This window comes from Leptodactylus fuscus, chromosome 3, assembly GCF_031893055.1.
Source record: "Leptodactylus fuscus isolate aLepFus1 chromosome 3, aLepFus1.hap2, whole genome shotgun sequence".
Taxonomy (NCBI): Eukaryota; Metazoa; Chordata; class Amphibia; order Anura; family Leptodactylidae; genus Leptodactylus; species Leptodactylus fuscus.
Genome location: NC_134267.1, coordinates 155,755,436 through 155,781,659, shown reverse-complemented (window position 1 = coordinate 155,781,659; position 26,224 = coordinate 155,755,436). Strand labels below are relative to the sequence as shown.

Genomic DNA, 26,224 nt, shown 5'->3' with positions numbered 1-26,224 from the left:
GTGTATCAGGGTTATTCCTGCAGTGCTTCATGTTGAAATAAGAAAATCAGGTTGTGTTACAAATCAAAGCATTTTTATTCTTGGTATTCGTTTTGTAAAATAGTATATAACATACATAAAGTAACGGCCATATAGAACAAACATTGTAATAAATCTTGTAATAACACAAGAGAAACATATTTCATAGAAATTAGTCAGAATCTGCTTCCTCTTCATACTCAACAAGTGGAGCATGTCTGCTGGCTTGGACGCCTTCTTTAAAATAAACCTTTTTAATGGTGCCAGCTTTGGGAGCCCGAATCGTATGCTGTGAGAAAGATAATTTTAGGTTAAAATGTGTATTTTAGCGAGACAAAAATTCAACTTTATTTTCCTGTGGACAGATTTAAACCTTGGATTCTAATGGTACATAGAAATTAAATACACGTGGACAGGGTGGATTTTAATCCCCCTCTTCACAGTTTTGGAGGAACGCTGCTCGGGGGTTTGAACAAAGTGCATTACAGTTTATCCTGAGAAGGATACTGCCAGGCCCCCCCCCCCCCCCCCCCCCGTGCTTTCTGAGAACAATTACAGTAAAGAAGAAAACTTTAAAAACAGCAGCGTGGACCTTCAAGATAAAGGTAAGAGATGAATAGCCTTTATAAAGGCTATTCCTATGTGCTATTAGTTTAAAACAGGTTTTTTAATGATAGAATCCCTTTAATGTTTCCTATAATCGCCTGTACTGTTCATTTATGCAAGTTTTTATGAAACAACAGTGCCTATATATGTACCTGCATGGGGAACTATAGCACCAACCCACTATAGCAGGTCTGGAGCCTTTAGGCATTAGTGCACTCATATGGAATAAACTGTTGCAGCTCTCACCTTCTGTTAATTACATTAATACAATGTGGCTATTTTAGAAAGACTTAAAAACTAAACACCATTTATAAATTATTGAAACTTTCATTCTATAAACTGTTGACAATACAATCATTTAAAGGCGTTGTTCTGCAATAGGACAAATTGTGGAGGGGTTGGGGGGCTGAGGCCTAATGTGTGATTGAACTGACTGCAGTGGTGGACAACAGAGCTTTGGGGATGGGCAAGTAAGTTTCTTTTCTGTTACACCTTGCTCAGGCCCCTCTAGTAACCAATGAATTCAGCACTCTAAAGAAGGTCATGCAGAGTATCTTAAACACATTGGTGTGGAATCCTACTCTTGCACCGCCTTGTACTGCAATACCCAAAGATCACGGAACCTTATCTAAAAACCTGTTGCCTCCAGTGCTTAAGAATACAGATGTGTAGACAAAAAGACATATCAATTTAAATAACGTACACCTATGGTGATTTACAAAGAAAGGCCAATCAGGTAAAGCTCTATTCAGATCATGTTTTTCACATCCGTTTAATGGATGCCAAAAACGGCTGCAAATAGATGGCCATTTAATGACAATAAATGGTTCACTTTATGTTTTGTTTTTTTTCTTAAGAACACAAAATTGTACGATACCATAATTATGTGCCTATCCAAAACATGGACAGAAAATGATCTATTTTGGCCATCTATTTCCATCCGTTTTTTTTTTCAGCTGCTAAACAGATTTAAAAATCGTGATCTGAATAGAGCCTAAGACTCTACATTGATACAGGCTACTTTTATGACTGTAAAGTCAATGACTGATTTTATATTTACCTCCATTTTCATTGCAATCATGACCATCAGAGGATCTCCAGCTTCTACTTTATCACCAGCTTTTACAAATACCTGCAAACAAATATTATTTACTAAGGGCATAAGATGGAGATGCACATGCAATGCAGTTTTTCTGTCAATACTGTGCAGACTGCAGTATTCTTGCTGTTAAAAATAAAGCAAAGTGGGGGGAACCCTAATGAAGCAGGAATACAATGTAGACAGAGCCCATATATTTTCTACACGATAAAGGGAAGCTTAAATATAATGCTATACATTCTATTGAAGGAAATTTACCTTTTCTATTGTTCCAGTCATTGGAGCTACAGCCCCTCCTTGGCTCCCTGATGTGCTCACTTCTGACAGAAATTTTGGAACAGGTATGCCCAGCTGTATACTACCATCCTGCAGGAGACAAAAAAAAGTGAGAGTTTGGAATAAAAAACACATATTCAGAGAAATCTAGGCATCTCTTTAATGTTCTTATCAGTGTAGATACAGAATCTATAGATTTCTTATAGTGTAATGAGACTATCAAACAATTTTTGATTTTCTGGCAGTATTTGTGTCATTAATAAAGTTTATGATGTGCTTTATTAAGAAATGTGTCTCCTTTCTGTGAAACCCTGCATTTCTTTACTGTTTCCCTTGCTTCTCTATTAGTGAGTGTCAGGGACAGTTCCTGTGTAGTGTTTGTGTGTAATGCAGGGAAAGGAGGGGTCACTGCAAACAGGAATATCTCAGGTATTATAAAACGTACAAATGGGTTTCTGGTGTTTTATGAATGAGGAGATTCTCAATTCTACTTTTTCTAAAACACACTGTCTGGACTGGGAGCAGCTGCATATACACACACACGTACGTACGTGCCAATCCCACCCGTGTTTTCAACTGATGAGATTTTTGAAAATAATACAAGTAGAACTGAGAATTTCCTCTGTCATATGACACCACATTTCTACATTTTATCATGCCTGAGATATAACTGTTTGACTTGATCCTCCCCCTTATTTTCCCTGCATCATACAAGTCCATATACCTTACACAGCTCTCAATGGAGAAACAAGGGAAAGAATAAAGAAATTCAGGATTTCACAGAAAGGAGATAAAACCTGTTACTAAAATATATTACAAAATGTATTAATGACACTGAAAAACAATGGTCATCCATTTAATAAAACTGTTAAATATTGTGACAAACTACTGTATAACTGTTACCATTGAGAAAAGATGTATATTGTGATCAATGATGATAAGCTTGGATTTAGAAAATGTTCCGTCAACTGAGCATTTCAGATAAGTCACATCACCCTCATTGACAAGTTCTCCAGATACTCTTAAGACTCTGTCATGAATCTGCAAAACAAACACAATAAATTGAATGCCTGTCTGAAGGATATATCAAGAGATAGGTAACTACATTTACTTATAGCTCCCACAGCATAGCAATTGTGTTCTGTAGTTACCTGTATATCATATGATCCATCATGATTATACGTGATTTTCATGTCCACCTCTGTAAAAGACAACATGTAATAACTAAACGGTTCACAAACTGATGACCGCAGAGGTAACACAGCTTTGTTGTTTTAGTCCAGTGCTCCACCAAAGGGTATTGTGAATGTCCAGAATATGGTGAAACACTAGAGTAGACAATACACAAAAAAACCCAAAAAAAAACAACCCCCTTAACTGTAATGGTTCCCTTAACTTAAAGGGATCCTATCAGTCAGACAATTTTTTGTAGGTACCACGTCGGAATAGCCTTAAGAAAGGCTATTCGTCTCCTACCTTTCATAGTCTTCTCCGCGCCGCTGTTCGCCTACTATCCAGTTTTCTCTCAGTATGTAAATTAGCTCTCTCAGCACTGGGGGGCATCCCCAGTGCTGCGAGAGAACTCTCTCCAGCAGTGTCATCTTCAGCCTCTTCTTCTGGCCGTGGCTCTTAACTTCTAAGGCCTCAGGCAGAGCAGACTGCGCATGCCCAAAGGCCACGAGAAAATGTTCGCTTACAATACTGTGCAAGCGGCCATTTTCTCATGGCCTGTGGGCATGCGCAGTCTGCTCTGCCTGAGGCCTTCGAAGTTACAAGCCACGGCCAGAAGAAGAGGCTGAAGATGACGCTGCTGAAGAAGAGGAGGCGGCGCTGGAGAGAGTTCTCTTGCAGCACTAGGGAAGCCACCAGTGCTGTCTGAGCGCTGGGGCCCACCCCAGTGCTGCGAGAGAGCTAATTTGCTTACAGAGAAAAAAACGGGATAGTAGGAGAACAGCGGCGTGGAGAAGACGAGGAAAGGTAGGAGACGAATAGCCTTTAAAGCTATTCCGATGTGGTACCTACAAAAGAAAAAAAAAAAAAAAAAATTGTGTCTGACTGATAGGATCCTTTTAAATCTCATACTGAAGTCAAAACTTTTATAAAGAGTTGTTCACAGTGATTCTCGAGAGATCAGCCATTTTCATCTCTTGCTCAAAAGTCCTGCATGTGGTTGTAGGGCAACTGGCTGCACGGGAAGCCTAACCCCAATGATCTGACTGTCGCAAGAAACAAGCATTGTCAAAGTGAGCCTCTCAACGAGTAGTCCAAGCTGCAGAGAGCATATTATAGAGCAGGAGGAGCTGAGCAGATGGTTATACAGTCTTCTCATCTCCTCCTGCTCTATAATATGCTGACTGCATTTTCATGGTCACAGGTTCGCTTTAACATCCACCTTCTGGCTAACCTCTTTTCTGTCTGTCCAAAACTATGTGTTCACTGAAAGATTTCTAACAGACTGCTTGTCTTAGCGACATGAAGAAATACTGTAGACAGGGCAAGTATACATTAAGCATTCTAGTGTTCCTCCTTGGGTGAAGGAGAAATATTACACCCTTTGATATGTGAAATGAATACAAATTCGGGCCTGCCCCGTAGCCTTTAACACAGTACAGTTTTAAATGTTGTACCTGTACATGAAAGAAGGTTTTCACTAGATAAAGAAGATGTCTGGTATTTTTTTTTTTTTAAATAAAATTCAGCAAGGTATAACAAAAAAAAAAAAAAAGTGATAAACTCCCAATCAGATTCTACTTCCTGGCTACCTTCTTCACCATTTTGATGTCATGCCGACCCTTTTTTAAAAAGGACCTTTACCACCCCCACTGATATAGAACAAACATTTTTTTTTCCCAAAAAATTTGAACTTATGGCTAACAATATAAGTGCCTGGCAGACATTTGCATTCTTTGGAGATTTACTTTTGGCTCATATATTAGGAAATTTCCCTGGCGCATGCCCTGAATATGAAGAAATAATGAGGTTTGAACAAAGCCTGTGCATTTATCAGACCACCATCTCTGGTTAAGCCTTTTGGTTTGGTAAATTCCACATTTTACTGGATTTCTGTGGTGGAAAAGTGCTGGATTACCAGACTTTTCAGATGATTTCATGCTGTATTAGAAGAATTTCATCATACATATACACTCACCGGCCACTTTATTAGGTACACCTGTACAACTGCTCGTTAACACTTAATTTCTAATCAGCCAATCACATGGCGGCAACTCAGTGCATTTAGGCATGTAGACATGGTCAAGACAATCTCCTGCAGTTCAAACCGAGCATCAGTATGGGGAAGAAAGGTGATTTGAGTGCCTTTGAACGTGGCATGGTTGTTGGTGCCAGAAGGGCTGGTCTGAGTATTTCAGAAACTGCTGATCTACTGGGATTTTCACGCACAACTATCTCTAGGGTTTACAGAGAATGGTCCGAAAAAGAAAAAAAACATCCAGTGAGCGGCAGTTCTGTGGGCGGAAATGCGTTGTTGATGCCAGAGGTCAGAGGAGAATGGCCAGACTGGTTCGAGCTGATAGAAAGGCAACAGTGACTCAAATAGCCACCCGTTACAACCAAGGTAGCCAGAAGAGCATCTCTGAACGCACAGTACGTCGAACTTTGAGGCAGATGGGCTACAGCAGCAGAAGACCACACCGGGTGCCACTCCTTTCAGCTAAGAACAGGAAACTGAGGCTACAATTTGCACAAGCGCATCGAAATTGGACAATTGAAGATTGGAAAAACGTTGCCTGGTCTGATGAGTCTCGATTTCTGCTGCGACATTCGGATGGTAGGGTCAGAATTTGGCGTCAACAACATGAAAGCATGGATCCATCCTGCCTTGTATCAACGGTTCAGGCTGGTGGTGGTGGTGTCATGGTGTGGGGAATATTTTCTTGGCACTCTTTGGGCCCCTTGGTACCAATTGAGCATCGTTGCAACGCCAAAGCCTACCTGAGTATTGTTGCTGACCATGTCCATCCCTTTATGACCACAATGTACCCAACATCTGATGGCTACTTTCAGCAGGATAATGCGCCATGTCATAAAGCTGGAATCATCTCAGACTGGTTTCTTGAACATGACAATGAGTTCACTGTACTCCAATGGCCTCCACAGTCACCAGATCTCAATCCAATAGAGCATCTTTGGGATGTGGTGGAACAGGAGATTCGCATCATGGATGTGCAGCCGACAAATCTGCGGCAACTGTGTGATGCCATCATGTCAATATGGACCAAAATCTCTGAGGAATGCTTCCGGCACCTTGTTGAATCTATGCCACGAAGAATTGAGGCAGTTCTGAAGGCAAAAGGAGGTCCAACCCGTTACTAGCATGGTGTACCTAATAAAGTGGCCAGTGAGTGTATAAACATGAACAAACTTTCAAACCCGCATACAAGTCACTTACTATTTTCTCCATCCATTAAGGAAAGGTGCCTAACATACAGAATATTTAGGCGTCTACCACTGCTGGATGCAAAAGGAGAAAATCTATCTGCAAAAGAAAATGGAAAAATGTCAGTCATCAAATAATGCATGATATAGACCAGTGATGGCGAACCTATGGCACGCGAGCCAGAGAGGGCACGCAGAGCCCCCTCTGCTGGCACGCGTGCTGTCGCCCTGATCGCTCACTAACGGCGAATCCGATGCAGGATTCCCCGTTAGTGAGCGATCGCTGCCTTCAGCTGGTTGTGCAAATGCGCATCCAGCTGAAAGCTGTCAGTGTAGCTCAGTGTAGGCCACGCGTACTACGCGGCCTACACTGACTACATAGTGTGACCTCTGAACAAGCGCGGGCGTGATGACGTAAGTCATCAGCGCGCGCAGTGAACAGAAGAGAGAACACCCGGCAGCTCTTCAGGTAACTATATTGTGTTTGTTTGCACTGTCAGGGGAGGGGGGCAACGGTGGACATTTCATGTTGTGTAGGAGGGGGCTACTGTAGACTTTCATGCTGTGTGGGTAGGGGGCTACTGTGGACCATTTTATGCTGTATGGGAGGGGGCTACTGTGGACCTTTCATGTTGTGTGGGAGGGGGCTACTGTAGACTTTCATGCTGTGCGGGTAGGGGGCTACTGTGGACCATTTTATGCTGCTACTGTGGATCTTTCATGCTCTGTGGGAGGGGGCTACTGTGGACCAGTTCATGTTGTGTGGGAGGGGGCTACTCTGTACCATTTCATGCTGTGTGGGAGGGGGCTACTGTGGACCATTTCATGTTGTGTAGGAGGGGGCTACTGTGGATCTTTAATGCTCTGTGGGAGGGGGCTACTGTGGACCATTTCATGTTGTGTGGGAGGGGGCTACTGTGGACCATTTCATGTTGTGTGGGAGGGGGCTACTGTGGACCAGTTCATGTTGTGTGGGAGGGGGCTACTGTGGACCAGTTCATGTTGTGTGGGAGGGGGCTACTGTGGACCAGTTCATGCTGTGTGGGAGGGGGCTACTGTGGACCAGTTCATGCTGTGTGGGAGGGGGCTACTGTGGACCAGTTCATGCTGTGTGGGAGGGGGCTACTGTGGAGTATACAGGTATAATCCTGTGTGGGGGCCACTGTGGGCCAGATTGTACTGTGTGGGGGGCCACTAAGGGGCAGATTGTACTGTGTGGGGGGGCCACTGAGGGGCAGATTGTACTGTGTGGGGTCCCTTCAATATGTATATCACACAGTATTTGTTTTATAGCAGACGTGAAATTAGTACAGGATGTAATAACATTGCACGGTAACTATAAAACAGATCCTGTGCGATGTAAATAGTGAAAATTAATTGTTTAAAAGTACAGAATGCAGAGACCTTTACCTTTCAGTACAAGATCTGTAAAGCCCCAGTCACATGACTGTAATTTGTGGGTCCGCAATTGTGGACCCACAGAGTTTTAAGGTTAAATTGCCGTGTTGGCACTCCGTGATAATTTATTTGGTTTTGGGTTGCAGTTTAGGCACTCGGTCTCAAAAAGGTTCGCCATCACTGATATAGACTAATTGGATATTTATAAACCATCAGAATTTTAGCTGGTAACCAGCTATAAGAATATTGTGATGATCTATATTGAAAATCAGAATACTACTCAAAAATGTAACATCCAGTTGTCAGATTGCAGTGGTAGCCACCCATTTAAGAGAACTATGTAATACACCTTTGTGCTGTAAAGGATTTCAATGAATACCATGTTGGTTGAAAAATATTAAGTAATTCCATAGCAATTTTCTGTAAACCCAGAATAAAGTTGGAAGTAGCAAACCATGACAAACCTTCCCACTGCAGATTAAACTCATTGGTTAGGAGTTGCTCCTTTAGAATAAGGCCTAGTGCAGCCTGGCACAGCATCTCATAGGAGGTTTCTTTCTTAGGAGGAAACAGTTCATTATAATGCTGGGGGATAAAATTGGTATGTACATCCCCTGTTTCAAAAGCCGGATGTCCAGACAGACTGAGAAGGAAATCAATATTGGTGCTCAGGCCCACAATCTGACAAGAAAAAAACAGAACAAAAACAATTACTGATAAAGAAAGCAAATCAGGAAAGTAACCAGAGTCAAGAACAAATGGATAATGGACAAGGATCTCCATTACTGAATGCTAATAAATAAATATAGTATTTAAATACATCAAAACCATAACTATAAATCACTTCTATTTCAGATGTACAGTATCCAGGGATAGCCAAAAATGCATCTACTTCATTTTTGGCAGCCAAACTGGCCACACCTGGGAGAAAAAAAAAAAAAAACACAACCCTTTTTGGAATCATAAGTCAAAGTTAAAGAGGACCTTTCACCACCTGGGGCAGATGCGGTCTTATATACCACTAGAAAGGAACGTCCCCCCCAGTACTCGTCTATGGACGAGTACTATCAGGAGGGGAGGGGGCGTTCCTCACCGCTCTCACAGTACAGCACTATAGGCGCTGCTGTGAAGAAGGGTGTTCCTGACTGACTGTCAGAAACGCCCTTCTGACAATGAAGAGCTATGATACCGGCACTGATAGCTCTTCACCTGGGGCACAGATCGTGAAAGCAGACAGTGCACTGAACTCAGCGCGCTGTAGGTTTTCTAGTGGTATATAAAACCGCATGTGCCCCAGGTGGTGAAAGATACTCTTTAAATTGGAAGGATAGTTGTGAGTGACAGATGAAGTAGTATCCTGAATGACTCTACATGGAAAATACAGATGTCTTATTTAGGAGATCCATCTTGATCAATTGTCTTCCCAACTGTTTTCAACTATATTCCCCCATTTGTTATTCCTTGTCTGTCATTTCTTCCTCACTATCACGTGCCTAAATGTTTATACCCGATTACAGAAGACCGCTTCGAGATTATTGTAATAATTCAATATTTTGTTCTCTTTTTGGTTGTATTCTCTTTATATAAATATTAGTAACAGAACATGTTGTGATCTGTAATACTTCAGTATTGAATGTTTCATTGATATTATATTGTGACTATACGTGAATACATAATACTGAAACACATTTATACACTTTCTTATCTCTGCTCTATGTTGGTCACGGCAAAAAATACCTACTACATACCTCTTACATTCCCTGCAGATCCCCCAACAATCCTAGACACTAGTGGGGTTTTCAGCCACACAGTCTCATTGTCTTGGCCACCTGGAAGAAGCTGTGTGTGACCTTTACTCACAAAGGTCACCTTTTCTCCACCATTAGTAACACTTAGTAACTATAGCCGTGTACAAGACAAAGCTACATAAAAAGAACAAGTATATGGATATCCTTTGGATCTACTGTAAAAAATAGTGGAAGCATAGGACCACCCAGACAATACCTAGACAAGGCTGCCCCTCAAATCTCAGCACTAAGCAAAGCAGATGACTTGTGTGTTAAGCCGTAGAAAGGCGAATAATCTATCTGAAGGAGCTACAAATTGTGACTGGAGTGAAGGTGTAAAAGCTCCACATACAAACGACCAGTTCCAGAAATTGTCTCAAGGAACTGACCATGTGGATAGTGACATGATTCTGTGTTTAATAAAAATAATATTCCAAGGTGACACTGACATCATGGACAAAAGCGTAGAGTGGTTCTTTAGGACATAAACAATGTTCTATCCCTGGAGTAGGCCATTAATGTATGATTGCTGGGTACTCCACTCTCAGGACACCCAATGATCATCACAATGAACGTGCTGGTCCTTGCTGCATCCTATTTATATAGGCCCGTCATATGGGTGGCTGTGTCCAGCACTGTAGCTAGTCTTATTCACTGACCAAACACTGATCTCCTACATTGATTTTATTTTTTATTATATTACAGTAAGTTCCCATGATTGAGAATTATTTACTTACATTGTACTGCTGCAAGCAATACTTTAACTTTGTCAATGCTGCTTGCCGATCTTTTGCCCACACCACTAATTTGGCAATCATTGGATCATAGTGTACAGAGACTTCATCACCTTTCATTTATGAAGACAGAAATAGCAAAGAATATGGATGAAGGCTTATCAGCATAAACTGTGCAATATGAAGAGTTTTTACTACTGATTGCTTTACATAGTGTTTCACATTTAACATGCAATACAGTGAACTCATTGCATTAGTCATACCATGTAATAATTTCCAGCATGTGGTAATGATAAGTCATCAATGTGTTATCTGTGGAGTCCCGAACCCCATCAATCAGTAGAAAGAAGAGACAACACCACTGTAATACTTAACACAGCCCTGCCCTTGTAAATATGGCTGTGTCTGATGCTGCAGCTCAGACCCATTCACTTTACCAGAACAGGGCTGCAGTCCTAAACAGACACAAATGGTGCCATGTTGGTTACTACAGTTCTGTTGATCAGAGGAGTTGCACCCGATGGGGGTGTTCACACAGCCGAATTTGGAGCTGAATTTGAGGCAGATTCTGCCTCCAATTTAGCTCCAAGTTCATATGAAACCTGCCTCCCAATCATTTCAATGGGTGGCAGACAATGATTTTTCCTCTAGTTGTTATTTTCCAGCTAACAGAAAAAAATAAGCATCATGCTGTCGGCTTTCCCGATCTGTGCCCGGTGTGAAGAGCTTACGGCCCGGTACCATAGCTCTTCTATGGTCAGAAGGGCGTTTCTGACCATTAGCCAGGAACGTCCTTCTGCCTCGCGGCGCCTATCGCGCTGTGCTGTGGAGCGGGGAGGAACGCCCCCTCCCTCTGCTCACACAGCTCGTCCATAGACAAGCATTATCAGGAGCGGGAGGGGGCGTTCCTCCCCGCTCCACAGCACAGCGCGATAGGCGCCGCGAGGCAGAAGGACGTTCCTGGCTAATAGTCAGAAACGCCCTTCTGACTGTAAAGCGCTACGGTACTGGGACCGATAGCGCTTTACATCGGGCACAGATCGGGAAAGCCGACAGTGCGCTGAATTCAGCGCACTGTCAGCTTTCTGGCAATATGGTGAAAGGTCCTCTTTAAGCAGAAAAATTCAGCTTCAAATTCCGGAATCTGAATTTTTCAGCTTGTACAAATTCCCCCATGTGAACATAACCTAACTGATACGGATTTGAACAATGGATACTAATGATATACAGTCCTATGAAAAAGTTTGGGCACCCCTATTAATCTTAATCATTTTTAGTTCTAAATATTTTGGTGTTTGCAGCAGCCATTTCAGTTTGATATATCTAATAACTGATGGACACAGTAATATTTCAGGATTGAAATGAGGTTTATTGTACTAACAGAAAATGCGCAATATGCATTAAACCAAAATTTGACCGGTGCAAAAATATGGGCACCTCAACAGAAAAGTGACATTAATATTTAGTAGATCCTCCTTTTGCAAAGATAACAGCCTCTAGTCGCTTCCTGTAGCTTTTAATCAGTTCCTGGATCCTGGATGAAGGTATTTTGAACCATTTCTTTCTACAAAACAATTCAAGTTCAGTTAAGTTTGATGGTCGCCGAACATGGACAGCCCGCTCTCAAATGATCTGAAAACAAAGATTGTTCAACATAGTTGTTCAGGGGAAGGATACAAAATGTTGTCTCAGAGATTTAACCTGTCAGTTTCCTTGAGGAACATAGTAAGGAAATGGAAGACCACAGGGACAGTTCTTGTTAAGCCCAGAAGTGGCAGGCCAAGAAAAATATCAGAAAGGCAGAGAAGAAGAATGGTGAGAACAGTCAAGGACAATCCACAGACCACCTCCAAAGAGCTGCAGCATCATCTTGCTGCAGATGGTGTCACTGTGCATCGGTCAACTATACAGCGCACTTTGCACAAATAGAAGCTGTATGGGAGAGTGATGAGAAAGAAGCCGTTTCTGCACGTACGCCACAAATAGAGTTGCCTGAGGTATGAAAAAGCACATTTGGACAAGGCAGCTTCATTTTGGAAACAAAAATTGAGTTGTTTGGTTATAAAAAAAGGCGTTATGCATGGCGTCCAAAAAGAAACAGCATTCCAAGAAAAACACTTGCTACCCACTGTAAAATTTGGTGGAGGTTCCATGATGCTTTGGGGCTGTGTGGCCAATGCCGGCATCGGGAATCTTGTTAAAGTTGAGAGTCGCATGGATTCCACTCAGTATCAGCAGATTCTTGAGAATAATGTTCAAGAATCAGTGACGAAGTTGAAGTTACGCCGGGGATGGATATTTCAGCAAGACAATGATCCAAAACACCGCTCCAAATCCTCAGGCATTCATGCAGAGGAACAATTACAATGTTCTGGAATGGCCATCCCAGTCCCCAGACCTGAATATCATTGAACATCTGTGGGATGATTTGAAGCGGGCTGTCCATGCTCGGCGACCATCTAACTTAACTGAACTTGAATTGTTTGTCCAAAATACCCTTATCCAGGATCCAGGAACTGATTAAAAGCTACAGGAAGCGACTAGAGGCTGTTATCTTTGCAAAAGGAGGATCTACTAAATATTAATGTCACTTTTCTGTTGAGGTGCCCATACTTTTGCACCGGTCAAATTTTGGTTTAATGCATATTGCACATTTTCTGTTAGTACAATAAACCTCATTTCAATCCTGAAATATTACTGTGTCCATCAGTTATTAGATATATCAAACTGAAATGGCTGTTGCAAATACCAAAATATTTAGAACTAAAAATGATTAAGATTAATAGGGGTGCCCAAACTTTTTCATAGGACTGTACAATCTTGTGCGAATATTTTTTTATACATATTTTCTAAATTCACGTAAGCTATTGAAGAAAAGTATCACCTTGTCTTACACCAGTCTCAATACGTGTAGAAATGTCCGCTGGTGGAGTAGAGAGATGGAGGAGTGGGCCAGCCCCTGGCATGAAGTTATTATTAGGATCTTCAGCATATATTCTAGCTTCAAATGCATGACCATTCAGACTGATCTCACTCTGAGTCAAAGGGATCCTCTCCCCAGCAGCCACCTACAAAAGCAGAATAACAAATGTGTGTAGAAAAAGGTCAGAGGTGTAACTGTAATATATTTAATGTATGTGATACAACATAATGCGATACTATGCGACTTTCAATAATGTGTAGATTCTGGTAAATTAAAAAAAAAAACTCAAATACTAATTAAAAACCGTGGCATTTGGAACATTATTCCAAACCAACCTACAAGTCTAAACCTTACCCTAACTGAATAAAATAACCAATACATTGGGGAAGATAAACTAATACTATCTACATTTTAGACAGTGCAAAGTTGGATGAGGCACAGAAACTGCTGACAAGTATAAAACAAAGAAAATGAAGTATAATGTGTGTACTCCAGTTCTTTGGAGCAAATTACACCAGAATTGCGGTGTATTATTCTTAGTTTATCTTCCACTTTGTCAGCTATATATAACAGGAATTACTATTTGCTACAGAGCAAGAAGATCATATGTAGAAATAAGAACATGGAGATGGGCAGAATTAGCAAACACTGGGCCACGCAGTAGAATGTGCCATAGTGACCACCCCCTCACACAGTATAATGTGCCATAGCAGCCCCTTCACAGAGTATAATGTGCCATAGTGGCCCCTCCACACAGTATAAGGTACCATAGCGACCCCTCCACACAGTATAATAATAAATAAATTTTACTTATATAGTGCCAACATATTCCGCAGCGCAGTACAATTTGTAGGGTTCAAATACAGACAGAAAGATACATTACAAAGAAAGTCATTTCACACAATGGGACTGAGGGCCCTGCTCGCAAGAGCTTACAATCTATGAGGTAGAGGAGGTGACACAAGAGGTAGCAGTGGCGGCATTGCTTATACAGAGGTCAGACACTTTTGTAATAGAGGTGACTGTCATTGCATAAACATAAGACTTTATGAGCTGTCGACAGTCGTGTCCTTTAACATGTGGATGGAGCTTGGACCTATAAAGTTAGCATGAGATGACATGATATCATGTGGGGAAATGTGGGAGCGGGGACAGAGGAGGGTTAAGGACCTTATGGTGTTCGTTAGAGATATTGCAAATATTTAGTCAAAACCAATAATTTTTAGGGTACATTACCGATGTTCCATCATTATACTCTGGGGTCTCTTTAGAGGTTCTGGGAAGTTGACAAACATAAAAAAAACAAAAAAAAAACACCTCTCCTGGGCTCTGGTGTGACTCCTCTTCAATGATGTCACAAATCTGGGTAACGCCTGCATCATGGTCCTTCTCCTAGGCCGCTTGTCGCATGTGGTAAGTACTTTCAGTGGTTCAAGCCACAGGGTGCCACTGGACTGAACCACAGTGGGGCTCCACCGCCCAGAGCACCAGCAACAGATGAGCATTTTTATTTTTTTACCTTCCCCTGCCAAAACCTTTAATTCCTGGATAATCCCTTTAAAGATATCACCTTGTAAGCGTCTTTTGATAGGACAAGTATGGGGAGGGTGTATACTCTCCATACATAATAAAGTAGTCAAGGTAGCATTACCATCTTAATTGTGTTAATTCTCCCCATCAATGTAGAGGTAAATAGAGGTATATAAGGAGGAGAGGATAGCTGTGAGATGAATTCCAAAATATGGGACAAAAGTAGGTTATCTATGAAACACAAAGTTTAAGTCAAACAGTTTTTGTGTCAAAGTAAGGACATTAATCCCACTAAATCGGAGATTATGTGTCTTAGTTTTAAATCCAGAGAATAGTGAGATTCTATCCAGAATGTGGAGAAGGTTAGGGATTTACGCAATGTCAACAAGAGGTCATCAGCGAATAAATTAATCTTATAGTGTCTGAAAGCTATCCTTATTCCTTTTACATCTGGGGAGCGTCAGAGGAGTTATGTTTAATAGTTGCACTGCCTGCATGAACAGTGTCGGCGACATGGGGGAGTCCGGTCAGGTACCTCTGCGAAGTAAGGGTGGGGAGTGGTAGTGCGAAGCTTGAGGTATGCCTTAGGGGAAGAGTACAAGGTTTGATTCCAGTTGACAAAGGGTTTAACAAAGGGCTGCATACAGGTATTGTCATGAGACACTATCGAAAGATTTTTCAATATACAAAGCCAGTAGTTTCATGGACTTTGAACATTAGCATGATGGATAACATTTTGGACCTTCCTAATGCCCTGGATAAAACCCACCTAATCCTGGTGGATCAGACTTGGAAGAACATCATACAAGCAGGCAGCTAATAAATTTGTCATATGTGGAGTCAGCGATGGGGCAGATTTCTTATACTACATGGCCATCAAGCCATCTGGAGCTGGTACCTTAAGGCCGGGTTCACACAGGGTTTTTTGGTCTGGAAACTCAGGCGGAGGCCACCTCAGTTTCTGGACCAAAAAACGGGTAGCTGCGACTCCGCTCCAGATTAGGCCCAATGAATGGGCCTAGTTGGGAGAAGGGAGGGTCTTCAGGAAGACTCTCAAGGCGAATCTGCCTGAAGAATGACTGACCGGCTCCCATTGATTTCAATGGGAGCCATCTTTTTGGTCAGGGTTTTGAGTCAAACTCGGCCTCAAAACCCTGACCAAAAAACTACATGTGAACACAGTCTAACTTTAGACACTGGATAGAGGTAGCTACCTCTTTGTTGGTAATTGGATTATTCAGGGTTCTATAGTGGCCAAAGTTAGTGTTGGTATTGGGATAGAGACCAAGTAGTTGGGTAAGTATTAGGGAAGTATCTGGGGAAACTATATACAGTTTGGTGTAGAACTGATGACATGTACTATAATTCAGAAGGGATGAAAGTCAGGTGGCCAGGTCAGAGCTGAATTTTCTGCACTTTGTTAATTCTTTGATGTTGTGGCACCATTCTAGCTAGGAGCTTATCAGAGCTTTTTCGCCCATTCATAAGTAGATTTCATCCATTGTTAGATCTTCTCTGTCATATTAGTAAGTATAGTGTGAAGTTGGAAGTTTGTATCCAACTTCATAAAGATAGAAAGTAGGCTGACGCTGGTGTGCTCTAAAGAGCCTGGTTAACTTGGACTCAAAAGCATAAAGCTTGGCACACTGCTCTTCCCTCTTAACTGGAGATGCTAGGAAATAAGTTTGCCTCTAATCACTGCCTTATGTGCCAACCAAACCCAGCTACAATCTGCTACAGCTTATGAATTTTCAGTGAAATAAGTCTGTAAGGCATCCGCTATCTCGTTTTATTACAGGGCATGCCAGAAGGGACTCACTTATGTGTCATCTAAGGGGGACTGATTGACACTCCATCATGGTTCCCAATTTCCTTAGCATAATTTTTTTTCATCAGTAGTTTATGGCCTTGCCCTTTCCTCTGATTGTTTCAATCTTGGGGTCCTGTTAGAATATTAAACAGACACATCTGGTTAAGATGCTATAAAATGAGTGTATGAAGTACAATGAATGTACTGTGCCATGTCAGGGTAAGCTGGGGGTCTACTAATGGATTCAACTAATGGAGGAATAGAAAGTAGCTGAAGCAAAAAAAAAAAAAAAGTCATTCTAAGGACAACGTAAGACTGGGCTCACAACTATGCTCACAACTTTAGCCCATTGGCAGACCCTAATCTTGCTCACAACCTCCTTATCTTTGTCCTTCCCTTTAATCTGTAAACAGATAAGGCAATTCATGAAGTCTACACAGAAACACTACTGTACTTTCTCTAAAAAAAAAAAAAAAAAAAAAAAAATTCCAAAAACCTCATGAGCCTCACCCGCAGTTGCCACTCTACCAGGTCAGTACCAGTGATCATCTCTGTGACTGGGTGCTCCACTTGAAGACGTGTGTTCATCTCCATGAAGTAAAAATTGTGCTCTGAATCCATAATAAATTCCACAGTTCCTAAAAACAAGAAAAGACTCATCACCGGTCTTTGCCTAGTACTGCAGCTTCGCCAATCCACTAAGAGTGGCACTGTATTTATTAAAACTACATATGGACCTAAGCAATCCACCAAAGACAGCAACATATTGTGCCCTAGCCTATGGATATACCATATACATCCATCTGCGGGCAGCATGACACAATAACACATACCTGCACCCACATAGTTAACTGCTTTTGCAGCTCTCACAGCGGCTTCTCCAAGTTTTCTTCTCACCTCAGGACTAATTCCAGGCTAGAGAGAGTTACATAGAGACACATTATTTTTGGTCTATGGTAATGATTATGCAGCCTCTATGTGCACAGATTTTTTTTTATTTTAAGTTTTTAAATATAGGAACTTCCAATGTTTGGGCATGCTCAAAGCAGGGAACTATTTTAAGTGTTGTCTTCTTCACATTGCTTTTAGGTTTCTGTTATGACAAGTAGCTATCTCTTATGATGGGAAGAATAAAGTCTTACTATTCTGACCGATCCATCTTAACACAAACTAACTTTGGACTGAAATTTTTTGTAGTTCTTAAAAATCTATTTACTCAAATAGTTTTCAACATGGAATAATGCCTACGTACTTTATACAAATATGTATTCCATTATAACAAAATTACGGTATGTTTATACACATATGGAATTTCCATTTATTTCCAAATTATAGCAGGCTTACCCCAGGTGCCTCCTCAATGATTTTTTGGTGTCTTCTTTGTACACTGCAGTCCCGCTCAAACAAGTAAACTGCATTTCCATGTTGGTCACCAAACACTTGGACTTCCACATGTCTGGCACAAATATATATTAATATCTGTATTATTTTATATGTCAAGCATATGATGTCTACACTAATAAAATGTATTCACGACTGACGAGACATTTCACAGTCTTTGTGCTGTTTCTTGGTACACCAAAGCAGCACTCAACTTCTTTAAAAATATCAGGGGAAACAAAAAAAAAATAAAAAAAAAATCAAAGGAACAAATTTTAACTTGTCCTTAAAAGGGTTGTCTGGGATAAAACAATAGTTTTACCCCAAGCTAAACACCCTGTGAATGAGGCTCAATAGGTCAGCGCAAAAACTTCCACCACTGACCAAACATTTCACTCCTTCCAAAGGATGTTAGGGACACTGTTCACATCCCAAGCATCTTTTGCAAGACAGAGATACTTTGGTCTATTTTTAAAGTGTCAATCAATTTCCCAGTGAGCACTCATGGCTTCAGTAGTAATAAGTATGTAGATTTATGGTGGTTGGCTGTAATAACTAATTGGGGAATTATTTTATTTAGGCGATGGATTCACCTTGGATTGTCCACAAATTTTTCAATCAACATGACATCATCATTAAATGATTTTCTTGCTTCTCTTCGTGCTGACTCCAATTGATCCACAAATTCAGCTTCAGATCTTGCGATTCTCATACCCTAGATTTAATAACCCAATAATACTTTAGTCATTAGATTATTTATTAAAGGATTATACAGGTATTCTATTTCGGTATGGCTAAGGGATACACTTGTATAATGATTACATTTATACTTATTTACCCATCAATATGCAGTCACTCATAAGCCTCATCATATAAACTACTGATATGGTACACTAACCTGGCAGGACACGAAGGTGATTTTAAAAACAAAATTTGCAAACTAGCAGAGAAGGCTTGTACAAACAAGTAAATGTCCAGCTGTACTTATCTTTTTACAGCAACTGCTACAGGGCACTACAACTAAGGGGGCCACTTCCACTGAGACTTAGGGTGCAAATTATAACTATGGATGATGGAAGGTGATGTGGAAAACTGAATCTCCATTACTTGACTTGAACATTATAATGCCTCCATGTTACAGCATTCAAATTACTTTATATGTTGTGATGTCACAGTGTACACACTTTTTGTATGTGGACTATCCCTCGGCTATGATGTGATATTGACCATTATCTCTGTACTGTGACATCACTTTTTGCATTACTCCAGTACTGTGACACCACTCTGTGCATTAATCCAGTACTGTGACACCACTCTGTGCATTAATCCAGTACTGTGACACCACTCTGTGCATTAATCCAGTACTGTGACACCACTCTGTGCATTAATCCAGTACTGTGACACCACTATGCGCATTATTCCTGCATGTAAAAATAAAATAAAAATAATTGTAAACTTTTACACACCTGATACTTGGGCAAGAGGACACTGCTGTGATCCTAATTTTTGTAGTAGCTAGGGAGATTTATACACCCTTTGTAAAAAAAGGTGTTAGGATGTGCCTGAGCTTGAGGATCTCTGACCACCATCATCATTGTCATTAGCAGCAAAATAAAAAACAACTTACCTTGCCTCCTCCCCCACGTACAGCTTTAATCATTACAGGATAGCCTATCTTCTTAGCTTGTTCTTTAAGGTGCTGGTCAGACTGATCTTCCCCATGATACCCTTCTATGATGGGGACACCAGCAGCAGACATGATTGACTTTGATGTGCTGGAAATAAATTATTCTATTTCAATTTTCTCTTCTGTCAAAGTATTTGTGGCAAAAGAAACATCATGCTGAATATTACCTCTTAATCCCCATATCTCGAATGGCAGATGATGGTGGACCTATAAATATGATATTCTCTTTCTTGCATATTTCAGCAAATTCTGTATTTTCTGACAGAAAGCCATAACCTGGATGGACAGCCTATAATAAAGCATAAGATAAGAATGTTAGCATGATTTTTGGTAAATTACTGGTGCCTACTAATGCAAGCAAATTCACATTTATAGTATAACATAATGACAAAGTACTCATATACTGCAGGAAAGCAGATACATTACCTGGGCACCAGATGCTTTAGCTACTCGTATTATTTTGTCCATAGCAAGGTAACTTTGTTGAGAAGCAGCTGGTCCAATAAGATATGCTTCATCCGCCTGAAAAAAGGGGTTTGAAGTACTGGAGATCAAAAAAAGACCTCAACTGCTCACATTCTTATATATAGATTTATGTCATTCATTCTAGGACCTGACACCAGACAAATCCATACATTCATGCACACAGCCACAGACATCCAACAGTGAAGATAGACACATATTCATTGCACAGTGGTACAAGGAGTCTATGCAGCCCCAAGGCACATGCTCTGTGCATAAAGCCTGGGAATATATTCATGCACTCATAGAAATTAATACGGCTCCTACAGATTATGATTGCTCCCTGGTCACCCCAGTGACACAGAGCATGCCGGGACATATATAATTTACATAATTATAGAGAAGACAATATGCCCAGACTACTGTATCCTTGGTGGCCAGACAGTGGCTCAGTTCTGTGCGAACAGAGCAGAAGGGCTACATCTTGTAGAATACTATATTTCCGCCAATGTCCCATTATCATACTGTATTCTTTTCAATTTACATTTCGCTATAAAACTCTATACCAAAACATTTTTTCTAAATGTCACAATGACATGCGAGAGGAGGTAATCAATGAGGACCATTGGGTTTGGACCTCTGCGGATTCCATAAATAACGGCGCCACAGCATGCTAGAAAGTGACCAAAACCCTGAGGTACACCCAAGTCAACATTCAAACTCATCGACTCCCATCAATAACATCTGAGATATGTTAGCACATAAATGACAATGATTTCCCCTTTCCAAACTCCAAAGTTGTGTTTTACTAGAATACAGTACCAATGAGACATGCATGGAATTCCTGTCTGCTTCACTATAAACAGCCACAGATTGTACTCCCATCTTCTTAGCTGTCCGCATCACCCTGCAAGCAATCTCTCCTCTATTCGCAATAAGGACCTTCTCAATCTTACTTCGGCCTATGTAACAAAACAGAGATCTGTGGTCAATGAAGAGTGATAATCTGTACAGCCACGTACATGCACCACTAGTTCTACCACAATATGGACATTAGAACAAGTCATGCTGGCAAAAAAAAAAACAAAAAAACCCTTCAAAAAGCATAGCAACGAGGTAAAACAAAGTAAAATAAACTAAAGCCACTGGCCCAAAAGAATAACACTGTTTATCATCACTTTATTATAGTCTAATATATTAGTCAAACTCTGAACCCCCAATTTATAGTATTCATATGTGGCAGCAAGACCTGTGAGCGACCATATAGCTCACACCATTAGCTGTGCCACTCTCTAATACTCAAAGTAGAGTTATACAGAGCATGTACCATTTGATCCAACATAGAAAATCCTGCTCTGTTCAGTATGGAGCAGTAAGTCTATGTCTATGCAGTACACGTACCTAATACTCCTACTCATACATTGGGGAAGGGGGATTTTATCAAGGTAGCCGGGACAGCTTAGGACATGTTCACATAAGCATCGGTCAAGTATCTGTTATTTTCTCACATCATCAAATGAAAAAGTCATGCTTGCAGGATTTTTTCATCTTCGATTTCAAACAGACGCTGAACCCTTATACAAATGTGAACGTAGCCTTAGCTAGCATCGAAAAAAATCATATTTTTGCACAATAATTTAAAGCGTACCTAAACTTTTTAACAATATTTGAGTTTGTGGCATCATTTGTGTACTATAATATTTTAATTGATGAAATCTGTGACTAGGATTTGAGTTTTCAAGGTTTATAATCTTGTGATAATATGACAAGGATTTGTCATATTATCAATCCAACCATCACTTAATGGACTACTACACGTGGGTGCATATTTAGTCTGTGAATTATGGACCATATGTTGGCTGTATTTCTTGGACTAAACACTGTCTGGGAACCAAAGGCCTAACTTGGGCTCTAGTGCAAAATACGTTATGGAGCTTTGACTTACCATGTGCCATCTATGATGCTGGTGTCTTCTTATGTTGTAGAGACCCTTTGGGTCCCCTGAGGCTCCAGGGCTTGATAATGATTGCCATCTATTCACCTATACTGTAACTATGCTCCTGCTATGGACATGGTCTCACCCATGATGCTGTGAGTCAATGGTCCACTGTCAGACTACTGTCCTGTTCTGTAACCACATTTTGAGTACGGGTCAGTAATCTCACATTGAGTTACAACATTAGCATCCCAGACAGTGTTCAGTTCTAATAATAAAGCCAATATACAGTCCATATTTCATTGACTGAATACACCTGTGTCATGCAGACCAATAACACAGTGTCTACATTTAGAATTATTGAGTGTTCTAACATATAAAGCATGAAAAAAAATTATAATCATTTTCTCCAATTTACTGACATAAATGATCCCTGAAGGTTGCAGCTCAGGTGCATAGTCCAGCAGACGATGTGCATGACTTAAGAGGAGGCATGCACCCTCCGTCAACGTAGTAGATATAGAGAGTGATGTTAAAAAGTCAGACTTCACAAATCAGCCCCATTGATCTCACATAACATACCTGCAGATGCATATCTTAGGGAAATAGAGCCACCAGTCCATGACCTACAAAAGGTAAAAACAAGTACAAGTTGAGAATATTAAAAATACTACAGTAAATAAAACCGCATTGTCATAGAAGCGGCTCACTATACTGAGTTGCAGGACTGGCCTAGCTCAAGAAAGCCAGGACCATCTTACCAGAAACTTCACATTTATTAAGTCGGCACAAGGGACTATACCAAATGTGCCACACGAATTCTAAATTCACCATAAGTCTACATGAACACATAAATCTATTTGCTGCAGGTGTATTGCACATGGATTTTACTTCTCTCAATAAAATAAGTGAAAATTGAAGCCGAACAGAGAATTGAGTGTATGTCAGTTTCAGCACAGATTAAAAAAAAAAAAAGTGCATCAGGGAAGAGATTAACAAATTCTTACTGACTAATGCTACTATATTACACTGCAAATTTTTCAAATGAAAAGGTTTACAAGCAGTTTTTTTGTCTTTTTCGCTTTTAGGATTCATTTGGACAGTTAGGTTAGGTGCAATTTTATCTATGTTCACATGTGTGCTGGGTGTCTGTCTGGCTCAGGGCCGTCATAAAACATCCCAAAAATAAGTGCAGCAAGTCTGACTTCTTCGTTTGGCATTTTCAGGTAAACAAAACAGACATCTGACGGACACCTAACATACCCCATTATATCCACTAGGGTCTCTTGAACTCCATTTGTGTCAGCTGTTTTTTCTGATCGACCAGAAAAATGGACTACTTAGCACGGATGTGAAACTAGCCTAAACCGATTCTACAGTTTTTAATAATGCTGATGGCCTGCAATTCCCAGCACTGCAGATTTTATTGCGTTTTTTGAGCCAATGACAAGAGCAGCTACAAAAGGAATGGGAAATATATCGGAAGTTCTTACATTTTTACTTTCCGTTCTGGCTTTTGCTCAACAAAACAAAAAGCAAAATCTGCAACAAAAAAAGCTGTGCTTCTGCAGCGTAGGGCCTAAAGTCAGGGTCCCATAGGCCGGAAACGCAGTGATTTGGCCATGGCAGAAACACTGCGGGAAAAATTGCGGCATTGTACAGTACTTGCAAAGTGGATGGGATTCATGCGAATCCCATGCACACTTTGCGGAGAAAAATAAATAAATAAAAATCGCAGCTCGGACACGCTGTGATTTTCAAAACAGTTGCGGTTTTCAAAATCACAGCATGTCAATTATATCTAGCGAAACACCAGCGGCTTTCCCATAGATATAATTATAACAGAAAGTCTGCAGAGGAAAACTCCGTGAACTTTCTGTTGAAAGTGCAGCAGGAAGAACCGCAATTGGAGCACATTTATCAATGTGCTTGCGCCTGATTTTGACATGAGCTTCGCCTTTCTTGTGCCTTTTTCGTCTTTACACCAGATTTCTGAAGCGTTTGCACCTTTTTTCTACATGAGATTTCCCTATCCACCACTTTGTGATTATGACGAGAAAAGTGTCTGGCTAGGCGAACATGTTTTCCCCGGATTTATTATTTGCACCTTTTTTTAAAAAAGGCACTTAAATAGGCGCAAAATCACTACACTCTGGGAGTCGCATAACAAAAAAAAAAAAAAAAAAAAAAAAAAAAAAAAAACAACTATGTAGACTACCCCTCAGTCTATGTCTATGGACAAGTACTGTCAGGGTGCTCCTCACAGCCCAGCAATGACGCTGAGCTATATATAAGGAACACCCTTCTGACAGTGGGGAAAGATCGATGCCAAAATCAACTGCACATATATTTCCAACACAGGGAAAGCCGACAGTGCGCTGAATTTAGTGCGCTCTTGGCTTTCTAGTCTAGAGATATATAAAACTGAACGTTCTGAGGATATGAAAGGTCTTCTTTTAAATATCATTCTGTTTTGTGTCTGCACCTTACGTATTGTGTAGGCACAAAAAAACAGTGCAAGACACATGGCCAGGATATGTGCATGGAAATGATCATTGGTTTGCGCCCAATTAGTAAATCATGCCAGAAATTGAAAGAGCGCAACTGCGATAATTTCAGCAAAAATACATTTCATAAATAACTCCCATTGTATGCTAAGAACAACACCAAGGAAGGCAAAAAAAATAAAAAATTGGAGAAATACAATCTAACATTTGTAGGTTCTCACTCTTTACAATCCATGGCCTTAAAATTGGTAAAAACAGACGTGTGTCCTTATCACTAAAGCCTGTATTTACAGGGATGGAAAAAATATTATAAATAATAATAAATAATAATAATATGCGCTGCTATGAGCCTAAAGCTAGGGGAAAGTGGGGGCGTTGTCTAACATCCAATCAGATTCCAGCTCTTATTATTCTAATGATATATGGAAATTAGCAGTGATTTGGTTGCTATTGGTAACAGCGCCAGTATTTTCTTGCACAACTAATAAGATAATCTGATAAGTCTAGTGATATATAAGGATTGTGCAGCTGTGAAGGTCTCCCTGGACATAGAGCTATTTCTATACAGGTAAAGGTGAAAGCACCGGTCTGAACAATCCAGCAATGAGTAACCCACCGGGAATGAAGCAGAGCTGAAGGGCCCGGATAGCGTCTTCTGCTAAGAAACACCAAGGTGGCCGCCATATTAGAGTCTCCTTGACACCCGAGAGGGATAGCACGCTGTGTTTGGATTGCACGTAGAAATAAATTTTGCTGCACACACTAGATTTGCATTGGGAAGGTGTAGTGATTTATTTTACAATAGAACAAACACCATTGACACAGTGCAAAGAAAAAAAAAAAATTGAAAAAGGCAAACTAGATCAATGTTTTTGACGTTTCCGTTGTTAGACCTTCATTGGAATAGATCTAGAAATAATGAACAAACATTAATCAGCAATGTGACATGAAAGGTCAAGGCTCAATATCAGAGAAAATAAATAAATGTACTATACACAATATACATGAAAACCGTAATGAAACAATAAAGAGACAGAAGTAGAAAACAAACATAGAGGAAACCAGGAGAACTAGATTATGCCAAAAGTATAAGAAAGGAGTAACAGTGAAACTACAGAACAAAGGTGAAAATCATAATATGTAGTTGGGTAGTATGTAGCTGTATGAGGTGGTGTATAGAGAAAGCAGATAGATACAGTGTATGGGGGTAAGACAAACACAGATGGCCAGAAATATATGACCTAAGAAGACATAATGTAGTACAGATAACTAGAATAAATAGATAAAGCAGAGTGCAAAGATGTGAAAACAATGGTGGAGAATAGAGAATAAGAAATCTGAGTAGCAAGGAGTGAGAGATATAATAAAGACAAAGCTTACCTAGTGCATAGCACGGCAAGGAGAAGTGTCAGGGCATACAAGTGAAAGCCCAATGACGGGTTATGTAAAGGTAGCTTCACAGGAAAGGAAGTGAAGTGCTGACAGCCAAATGGGGAGGAAGTAAGAGAGATATGCGTTCCAAAGGGAGGAAGAGGAAGGATATGTGTTCCAAAGGGAGGAAAAGGAGGGATATGTGTTCCAAAGGGAGGAAGTAGGAGGGATATGCGTTCCAAAGGGAGGAAGTAGGAGGACTATGCGTTCCAAAGGGAGGAAGTAGGAGGGATATGCGTTCCAAA

The 26,224-nt window shown here is 40.6% G+C and overlaps 1 protein-coding gene across 1 annotated transcript; it reads right to left on the bottom strand.

Annotated features, from left to right (window-relative positions):
- MCCC1 (methylcrotonyl-CoA carboxylase subunit 1) lies at positions 1-26,005 on the bottom strand. The gene is made up of 20 exons (XM_075268638.1): positions 25,929-26,005; positions 25,165-25,457; positions 22,624-22,667; positions 20,928-21,067; positions 20,070-20,165; positions 19,811-19,932; positions 19,584-19,731; positions 18,550-18,671; positions 17,921-18,032; positions 17,410-17,491; positions 17,087-17,214; positions 13,198-13,381; positions 10,317-10,426; positions 8,257-8,473; positions 6,408-6,494; positions 3,151-3,200; positions 2,903-3,040; positions 1,982-2,089; positions 1,685-1,756; positions 1-307 (listed from the first exon to the last, which is right to left on the bottom strand). The coding sequence occupies exons 2-20, from the start codon at positions 25,230-25,232 to the stop codon at positions 191-193; spliced, it is 2,145 nt and encodes a 714-aa protein (XP_075124739.1). The 5' UTR covers positions 25,233-25,457; positions 25,929-26,005; the 3' UTR covers positions 1-190.
- Positions 26,006-26,224: the final 219 nt, after the last annotated feature.

Excerpts from the sequence above, each read along its gene's own strand:
- MCCC1 (XM_075268638.1), bottom strand. The coding sequence starts at position 25,232 with ATGGCGGCCACCTTGGTGTTTCTTAGCAGAAGACGCTATCCGGGCCCT. Across the intron at positions 22,668-25,164 it reads TCAGCTCTGCTTCATTCCCG|GTCATGGACTGGTGGCTCTA; the intron begins GTGGGTTACTCA and ends TACCTTTTGTAG. Across the intron at positions 20,166-20,927 it reads ATTCCATGCATGTCTCATTG|GCGGATGAAGCATATCTTAT; the intron begins GTACTGTATTCT and ends CCCTTTTTTCAG.